Source organism: Perognathus longimembris, chromosome 2 (assembly GCF_023159225.1).
Source record: "Perognathus longimembris pacificus isolate PPM17 chromosome 2, ASM2315922v1, whole genome shotgun sequence".
NCBI classification, from domain to species: Eukaryota; Metazoa; Chordata; class Mammalia; order Rodentia; family Heteromyidae; genus Perognathus; species Perognathus longimembris.
The window spans coordinates 76,880,833-76,891,183 of record NC_063162.1 but is presented as its reverse complement, the minus strand read 5'-3'; the positions used below and the strand labels follow the sequence as shown (position 1 = coordinate 76,891,183).

At 36.0% G+C, this 10,351-nt stretch overlaps 1 protein-coding gene across 4 annotated transcripts in view; it reads right to left on the bottom strand.

Moving 5' to 3' along the window:
- Positions 1-276: 276 nt before the first annotated feature.
- The window catches only part of Abca13 (ATP binding cassette subfamily A member 13), a 403,566-nt gene continuing 393,491 nt past the window's right edge, over positions 277-10,351 (bottom strand). For all 4 annotated transcript variants that reach the window (XM_048339554.1, XM_048339551.1, XM_048339552.1 and 1 more), the window contains 3 exons: positions 3,305-3,410; positions 1,413-1,550; positions 277-832 (listed from right to left, as the gene is read on the bottom strand). In XM_048339554.1, coding sequence (XP_048195511.1) covers positions 737-832; positions 1,413-1,550; positions 3,305-3,410 — 340 coding nt within the window. In that variant the 3' untranslated portion in view covers positions 277-736. The remainder of the gene's footprint in view (positions 833-1,412; positions 1,551-3,304; positions 3,411-10,351) is intronic.

Here is a 10,351-nt window from a genome sequence, read left to right as displayed (position 1 = left end):
AAGAGAGGTCAATAATGTCAGTGATATGAAAATTACTATACTCTAGGAAACATTGTCCTAGAATAACAAAAAAACAATTTTTTTTCAAAATTAAGAAAGAAAATCACATCTTATTGCTTCAATTCTCCTGTTAAAAATTATAGTCTGTGGGGTCCTGATTAAACTGTTATTAATGATAAAGAGCAACTGGTCCAAATGTCTTTAATTTTGCTAATGGTTCAACAAAACTAAGTAGCTCTTTATGCTATTTGGGGAAAAAAAGTGGATTTTTTCCAATCCATTTGTCATGCATTTTTACAAAAGTTTTCATTTAAATCAATTTGAAGTTTAGTTTAGAAAAAAGCATATCTAGTAAAAAAAAAAAAAAGATGACAGAAATAGAAATAGTCCTTGATACCATATATCCTACCAAAAAAAATGTTAGTGGGCTCTGTATCTTAAATGCTTGACATGAAAAACTGTGGATGGCCCACTCCATTACAGAACTTCTCTATGGGACTCAGTTTCTTCATGCTTTCCTCCCAAAGAAACTCATCTACCTGGATTGGCAAATAGTGAATCTATTGAAAGAAGCCAATAGAATGACCTTTTAGATGACTGTTTATTAAAGAATTTCAAAACAGACAATGAAGGAGAAAATATAATTTTCCTGCCTTCCAGCTCCTAAGCACTGGAGATAATGTTTGATTCTTGTATATCAATTTCAGTAGAAGACAAGGTGGGCTCCTCTAATGCTTTACACAGGCAAGTGAGACAAGTGTTGGCTGTCAGAGGACAGATCAGGAGTGGATTGCACAGTTGGCTGCTGCTCACCAGCAAAGTGAATAAACACCTGAAAGAAATAATGAAAATAGCTGCTAACTTAGATGAGCACCCAACCTTACCAACTCAACAACAAGGAAGACACTGTCTCAGAACACTACCCAACCAGCCCCCATTGCCACAAATCACACATCCATGTCATCCTCTCTTTCATCGTCATAAACATGTACATGTATTAAGAATTCACCTCTAAGACTGATAAATAATTCTGTTAATAAATCACCTGGAAATTCTCAATAATTGGAGCACAGTTTAAAAATAAAAGAAATTGTGACATGATTTCTGTTACTCTTAGTAAATCAAATACTTTTTGTTTCCCCCTGAGTCAGAGATCATACAATTACAGCAAAGTCCAATTACTACTTCAGGGACTAGATAAAAATGTGAGGGAAAAGTTAATATGACATGATGTATGTTACTAGTGCCCAATACAACTATGAACAAATTGAAAATATACATATATAATCAGAATTTTGTTAAATTAATCAAGATTAATTAAATGGTAGACTGAAGGAGCAATACAGATTATCAAAAAATCAGCTGCATTAGATCTGATGATGCTACTTTCTAAGTCATTCCAGGTACCATACCTGTTCGAGCGTAGTTTGATTAATGGAATAATGCTTGATGTTCAGGAGAGTCCTATTGTTCTCTAGAACTTTGAATAAGTCAGCTAAGCATTCCCATGTTTTGGGCACATGATATTCCAATAAATTAAGGCACTGTCCCTACAAGCCAAAAAATGTGATTATTAAACAAAAACTGTATATACTGGTATTAGAATTAGGAAAGTGAAAGGGAATCGAGAGACACAGGATAAAAAGACAAATGACTACAAAAGCAATGCTTGCAAAAACTGTTTGGTGTAAACCAACTGAACAACTCATGGGGGGAGAAGGAAAGGGGAGGGGGGAGGGGGGAATGAGGGAGGAGGTAACAAACAGTACAAGAAATGTATCCAATGCCTAACATATGAAACTGTAACCTTTCTGTACATCACTTTGACAATAAATAAGAAAAATAAAAGAAACAAAATGAATCACACGGGCTGGGGATATGGCCTAGTGGCAAGAGCGCTTGCCTTGTGAATCACACTACATTTATTTGACACATATATTAAACCACATATGTAAGTACCAATGACATGTGTAGGTTAACTTTATGAGCTTTCAACGAACACTTATTCAAGATCATTTAGCCCAAAGCATATATACGCTAAGTGGTATTCACCTGGGTTGAATTATTGTTCTATCTCTTATGCACTCACGGCAAGGTTGCCATGAATGTCAGGAGGTCACATCTTAAAGGCCAGAAGGTGCCTACAGATGTTTCACAAACAGGAAGTTCTGTGCCATGACAGAGGCATCCAAAGGTACACATACTCTACATGCAGACACATGGTTTATAGCTCAACCATTGCCCTCTCCACTAGCAGAGCAAGGGAGAAACTCTTTGCAGTATGTGTAGCTACTCTGATCCTTATTTTCATGTCTTGTGGTGAACACAGTGATGCCCTTCTTACAAGACTATCGAGATGGTGCTGGAGTAGGAATGATAGGCATTTAACAGCATGTTTCTCCCATTGTAGGATTACAACAAATGATTGACAGTTGATATACATAAGGAATCGATACTTATAATGAATCAGAAGGACAGTTATTTTAAAAAGTTGTAGAAGAGCTTCTCAAACTTTTTTCATGCCAGTACTGAATCTTGAACTCAGGGCCTTGCACTCTTGCTTAGCATTTTTACTGAAAGGTGGTACTCTACCACTTGAGCCACAGCTCCACTTTTAGATTTCTGTTGGTTAATTGGAGATAAGGTCTCAGTAACTTTTTGGCCCAGAGCTGGTTTTGAACCTTTACCCTCAGATCTCAGCCTCCTGATTAACTAGGATTAGAGGTGGGAGCTACCATCATGAGGCTGAGCTTCTCAAACATTAATGTGCATAAGGACAACTTAGCTGCCTTACTAGAATGCAGAGTGCCATTTAGTAGGTCAGAACCTGAGACTGCTTGTCTAAAATATCTTAGATAGTGAAGATGTTATTGGTCCAAGGGCAATCTTTGGCCAAATTCAATTAGAAGAGAATCAACTCTAAGCATAGGATTTTACTTGTGTGGAAATGATCAAGCTTATAAACCTCACAGAAAATTCCCTATTGCAATCCAATCTAAGCAAAACAAAAACAAACAAACAAAAACCTATACAGTGGAGCTGTGACCATTGGTAAGAAAGGTAACTGTGTGGTCACAGTCTATGCTGGGCAGGCTGGGAAGTGTCCACTCAGTCTTAGCACCTCCACAGTGGTTAAGAACACCAGCTACTCATAGTATTCTTGGGAGGGAAACTGTTCAATGCACAACCATGAAGCAATTCGAGAACAAGTATACTACACAGTAGAGAATAAAAACAAACTCAAGTACATGAACAAGATGTTTCCAGCTAAAATTAAGGAGATAATGAAGGATATTGTTTCTACCTTAAACTGAATTTCTGGAAAATGGAGCTTTAAACAGTCAGAAATAGTGCTGGGTTGATCGGCTTCCTTTGAGAGCCAAATTTTGACTACGTAACCATCACCAAACCTGAGAATTACATAAATAAAAATATGGTTACATATAGGTATATATTTTACTTACCTTAGGCTAGTATATATTATATATGTATTTATATATTTAAATATGTTATGTATGTGTATATATAACATATATATTATTTGTGCATATGTTGTAATATTTAAAATATATTTGATATATTTATATATATTAATATATTTACTTACCTTAGGGTACATATATATAGGCTATGTTTGTATATAAGTATATACTGTACTATGTAATGTATAATATATATACTTATATACAGAGAGAGAGAGAGTTTCCTAAGATATGTAAATTCTAAGTTCATTTTCACAAAGTGGTTGAAAAGACCATATCAAATTGTTGGAAGATTTTGGATTCTCAAGCATACAATATGGAAAAATTCATGTAAGTTAATTTCACAGTCATTGTTACCCACTTATATTGACAGGGACATTGATTAAACTTTAAAAACAAAATCAGAAAGTCAGGAACTAACACCAGGTCAATTGAAGAAGGAAAGGTGAAAATGCAAATTGTGAGAGCAAAGTGCTGAGTTAGGGAGCTTTTCAGAGTTGGGGCTAGAGATGCCTTGAGAAGCATTATTATTGCTTCAAGGCCTGTAATGATTAAAATGTGGCTGGGAGAACATGAAAAGGAATGCATAAGTAATTCAACCAGGCCCTTTAAAAATCAACTGTATATAAAAGAATTTTCCTGTCTGTATTTCAGCTCAGCCTCAGTGGACAGTCCTGCCATGGCAGATGCAGCATTTATTGTGACATTGTAGAAGCAATGTTGTTGGCCAATCTACTGCTGTCCAATCAACAGTGAGAGGCTATTTTCAGACCCTAGCATAATCTTCCACTATCATTTCCAAGAATGGAGATTATCCAAAAGTATATTATTCTACACTCTCATTCTAGGTGCCTAGCATGGGGTTGGGCACAGACCTAAATTTCACTATTTATTATTTGTTTACATAGTAAATCTCAATAAAAATCTGATTGGCAAGAAGAAACAAAAATGGCCAATGGACACATGAAAAATGTTCAATATCTCTGGCCATAGACAAAATGCAAATAAAAACATCATTGTGATTTCTGCCTCACCCCTTTTAGAAGGGCCATCATGAAGAATGCAAAAAATAACAGATGTTGACACAGATGTGGGCAAAAGGAAGCCCTAGGATAGTGTTGGTGGGAATGTAAATTCTTTCAGCCTCTCGGAAAGCAGTATGGATGTTCTTCAAAAAACTAAACATAGAACAACATTATCATGCAATTCCACTCCTGGGCATTTATTCAAAAGATTATAAACCAGGATGGAGTCAAGCCACCACGGCAACCATGTTCATTGAAGCACTATTCAATGCAGCCAAGGTATGAGATCATCCGAGATGCCCCTCAGTGCATGAGTGGATCAAGAAAATGTTGTATATACATACAATGAAATTTTATTCATCCATTAGAAAGAATAAGTTGAATCGTTTTCAAAGAAATGGAAGTATCTGAAAAAGTTACATTAAGTGAAGTAAATCAATTCCAGAGAAAGAAGACACATGTTTTCTCTCATATGTAAAAGCTAGAATGGTACCTAGCACCAATAAGTAATCAAGAATGAACAGATGGCATGCCCAAATCTTACCATTGTCATTTTCTTCCAAAGCATCAATAAGCAAAGATATGTTTTACTTTAGTAACTTTTCCCGATGTGAGCCTGGCCATAATGCTTTTTTGATTTGACCATTGTTGTGAATCTCTGTACTGAAGGCAGAAAGAGCAAGGTGGTATGAGCTAGTTTCGATGGTGCAGAACACCCTGTGAGCACCCTCAGAGAAATTCATCCTGGGAGTCTGCCATGCTGTATCTGCCTTGCTTTCAAGTTGTAGATGAGCCTGGCCCCAAAAACATTCCATCGTTTCACACTGATGGTTTTTAAGCTCCACTTGGCTGAGAAACACACTAATAAGTATTCATGAAAGCACAGAGGCACCTCCTTGACATGCATTTAGCTGTCGCTGGGAATCTTTCAAAATCAGTACTGTAGCCTCTCCTCTGTCATTGGGTGTGGGTGTGTCAGAAGCTGAGCTGCTAAGTTCATCCTGCTCTGTTTTCACAAAAGCTACCAGAGTAGAGGGATGCCCCGGCACTGCATGAAAGAAAGAGATGAAGTCCAAGGGATTCAGGAGTTGCCAAAGTGAAGAGTTCTATATTTGAGGCTTTGTAACCCTCCACAGAGAGCTATCAGCTCTATGGATCCAGTTCTGGGTCATTGAGTGTGGCTTCTGATGATAAAGATACATCCTCAATGATTCATATCACATGACATGACATAATGTAATGTTTGCTCTACAGACTCTGAGTCCCAACAACTGGGTTTGAATTCAGCTCTTTCACTTACAAGATGAATGACCCTGGAAAGTAAATGAACTTGCTTATCTCAATTCCCTCATCTAGGAAACAAAACTATAAAAACCTGATAAGGCTGATAGAAGACAGGTGAATTAATCTGTGTGAATTATTTGAAACAGCTTTTGACACTGAGTAAATAAGTAGTTAAATCCAGGTTCTGAACAGTGCATTTACAAGTATATAACACTTCATTTGTTATGAAAAAGTTCATAAGTTGTTGGGGAAACCTTGAATACGGTGAAACGATTTGAAGATTAATTAGAAGCTGTGCATATTAATAGGGCATGAGGCATCAGCAGGCTAAGAAAATACCTAAAATCCACTTTACCACTATTTTGGAGCCCTATTTTAGGAATGCACTTTAGATTTTTCATATTTAAAATGAAATTCTAGCTACTCAGGAGGTTGAGATCTAAAGATTGTGGTTTGAAGCCAACCTTGGCAGAAAATTCCATGTAACTCCAGCCAGGTGTTGATTCAGTGGTTAAAAGAATGATAAGAGGGGGCTGGTAATATGGCCTAGTGGTAGAGTGCTTGCCTTGTATACATGAATCCCTGGGTTCTGTTCCTCAGTACCACATATATAGAAAAAGCCAGAAGTGGTGCTATGGCTCAAATCAAGTACAGTGCTAGCCTTGAGCAAACGAAGCCAGGGACAGTGCTCAGGCCTTGAGTTCAAGCCCCAGGACTGGCATAAGTAAGTAAGTAAATAAAAGTAAGTACAAAAAGCATTAAAATTAATTAATTAAAAGAAAAATTGTGTTCAATCCATTTTCTGAGAAATTCTGTACAAACATATTATTTAAATTCTTTCAAAATTTTGCTCTATTTGAATCTAAATACTTCTGATCCTAGTAAGAAAAACTGAATTACACTAAAAAGAATATGTAGAAAAAAATATATATTCTTAAAATTTCAAGGGAAGATATTTATACATATTTAAGGGTATATCATTATTTAAACTATATATTTTTAAAACTTCAAGAGAAAAATATTCCCTAAATAGACTGAAAAATTGCATAGGCCCTTTCTAGTTGATTCAATGAGATAGCTGGACGTCATGATATCAACACATGTATACTCAATAATTAGGAAATTTTCTGTAAAATATAAATTTTTCTCTATTAAGTAAGCATCAATCTTAGCTTTAATTTCTCATTTCTTGTATGTTTATGGCAATTATCCAAATCCTATGAAGGATTTATTTATCTCTGTACTAAGAATAAACAGTTTCAAAATAGCTAAATCATCAATCCAACATTTCAAAATATTGCTTTATATTTACATCATTTGTATAGTCAGCAATGACCGAAAGATTATCTGCCCATAGGAAATATTTGACAACTTTTTGAGATGCAACCTCCTAATATCACAAATATTAAGCTTATCATATATGACAAATGTTAAAATATAAGTAAGAACAATGCAGAAACATAATAGAATGTCAATCTAATACAGGTATATTTTAAAAGCCAGAGACATTTCAAAGAACATAGGAAAGAAGGAGCTAGACAGGCAGCTAAAATAACATTTCTAAAGAATAAATTATGACTTTATCTCGGGGACCCATGAAACTTTACAATCTTAGGCTTACAACTCTCCACTTATAAAATAACTTCCTTAGGAGGAGGCGCTGGTGGCTCTGGCCTGTAATCCTAACTACCCAGGAGATTGAGATCACATAATCTTGTTTTCAAGCCAGCCAGGTGCACAAATTCCTGAGATTCTTTTTTTTTTTTTTAATTGTCAAACTGATATACAGAGCAGTTACAGTTTCATACTTTAGGCATTGGATACATTTCTTGTACTGTTTGTTACCTCCTCCCACATTCCCCCCTCACCCTTCCCTCTTTCCCTTTCCCCCCATGAGTTGTTCAGTAGATTTACACTAAACAGTTTTGCAAGTATTGCTTTTGTAATCGCTTGTCTTTTTTTACCCTGTGTCTCTCGATTTTGGTATTCCCTTACAGTTTCCTAGTTCTAATACCTGTATACACGGTTTCCAATGAACTCAGATAAGATGCAGAGATAGTGAAGGTATGACCACAGGAAGGAATTACAAGAGGATCATCAATAATAAAAGCTACGGTTTCACATGGCATGTTGACAGTAATTACAACAGTGATATAACATTCTTATCTGCAATTAACCAGTAAAACTCTAGAAGTGAAGATGTGACTCAAATGGTAGAGCTCTAGCCATGAGCAAAAAGCCAAGTGAGAACTCAAAGTCCCAAATTCAAGCCCTAGTACAAAAAAAAAAAAAAATCTACCAGCCCTACCCCTAAAAATCTCCCTACATTAAAACATTCAAAGTTTATTATTTATGAATTTATAAGCACATTTATTGAAGCCTCAGTCACTAAAGTGTCTATAAAGCATTTTTAATGATGAGATGATTTGAATGTTAAAAGTATAAAATACAAAGTAAAAACATATAGACTTAGTAAAATGTCACCTTTACAAATACACATATGTAAAGGACTCAGAAATTCTAAAATGTTATCTAAGAAGAAAAATAGTCTGGCTGTTGGTTTTCTGTTAATCTTCTTCTGAGGGCTGGGGATATAGCCTAGTGGCAAGAGTGCCTGCCTCGGATACACAGGCCCTAGGTTCCATTCCCCAGCACCACATATACAGAAAACGGCCAGAAGCGGCGCTGTGGCTCAAGTGGCAGAGTGCTAGCCTTGAGCAGGAAGAAGCCAGGGACGGTGCTCGGGCCCTGAGTCCAAGGCCCAGGACTGGCCAAAAAAAAAAAAAAAAAAAAAAAAAATCTTCTTCTGAATTAAAAAATAAGAAGTACATGCCACTATTAATATAAAGAGAAAAAATATATGTAGCTTTTATAATAATAATAAAAGAGAGGTTGACATGAATCAACAAGTGCATTGTAGTGTATTTTTAAATTTGATTTTTGGTGATACTGGAGTTTGAATTCGGTGTCTTGTGTTTGCTGAGCAGGTGCTCTACTACTTCAGCAATATCCTAGATCATTTTTTTGCTTCAGTTATTTTTCTGATACAGTCACATTATTTTTGGCCTGGCATTAGCCTATACTACAATTCTCCTACTTATGTTTTCCTAGTAGTTTCAGTTACAGTTGCATGAATCACCAAGCTAGGCTGTCTGTTGAGATAAAATCTAACCTTGCCTGACCTTGAACCTCAATCCTCTCAATTTCTGCCTCCTAAGTAGCCAGAATTACAGGCATAAGTCATCATTCTGACATAGTTTCTGATTTTATAACCATGTATTAAAAAATCTGTATCACATTGCTACTTAAAAATAAATCTATCCAGGTGGCAGAAGTTCATGCCTATGCTCCATTACTCAGGAAACTGAGATTTGAAGATGGTAGTTCAAAGCCAGATTGGGTAGGAAAGTCCATGAGACTCTAAACTACAGTTAACCAAAACAACAACAACAAAAAAAAACCTGGAAATGGAGCTATGGCTAGAATGGCAGAGCACTAAATACAGTTTTTATAAACTACTTTGTTCAATGGCAATTCCTTTGTACAACTACTTAAGATTACATATATATACATATATATGCATATATATTCTTTATACAATATACAATATGTGTGTATGAACATATAAATAAAATCATGGAAGAATATTGATGGTTGAAATTTTTCTGTTTTGTTCACTGATGTTCAACTAGCACCTGGCATCTAGCATGCTACCAATAATAAGCAATCAAAGAATGAATGAACAAATGCCATGCCCGAGAACAGCAATGTTCAAGGATAAAACCAAGGCTTTAGTTCAATCCCCTGAACTGGTACATAAATCTCCTTACATAAACTGCTAATCCTGGACTTTGTGAATTATACAATATTCTTATTAACTGTCCATATATATATATATACATATATATATATACACACACACATACATATACAAACATATGTATATATAGGTAGAAACATGATTATATGATCTACTCTAAAAGGAACCTGTGTGCATGAATGTGCATGCACACACACACATATATGCCCATATATGTACTTCCCCAGTACCAACAATAAATCAGTTTAAAAGTAGCTTTTCCCCATCTATCATAGAGATAGAGCAGAGGGCAGTAGGTCTCCTGAGACTCATGGGAAAGCTCCTATCAAGCATGCCTATTCCAATACCTCCCCATGACCAAGGAGACTGTGCTAGGGCGGTGATGGACATTGGAGAGAAGTTGGGATGAGTTCTGCCCACATCCACCCAGAATGGGACACTGAACACAGATTATCATCTTTTATCTTTCAGAATTTGTATGACATTTTCTTGGTGTCTGTAGCAAATATGAAAGGGAATCTCACAGAAGATAGGAACTTGCTCAGCTCCCACAAGTCAAAAGGAATAGAATGACACACAATTCAAGCACTTGTCAGTTGAACTCCAACCAACATCAAGATCTCATGTTTAACACGCATGCTCTCCACAGCACCACTTTCTCATCAGCATATGAATTTTACTCCTCACAACAACTTGTGTTTTCCTTACATTTCTCCTTTATAAAATGCAGGATTTTAAGG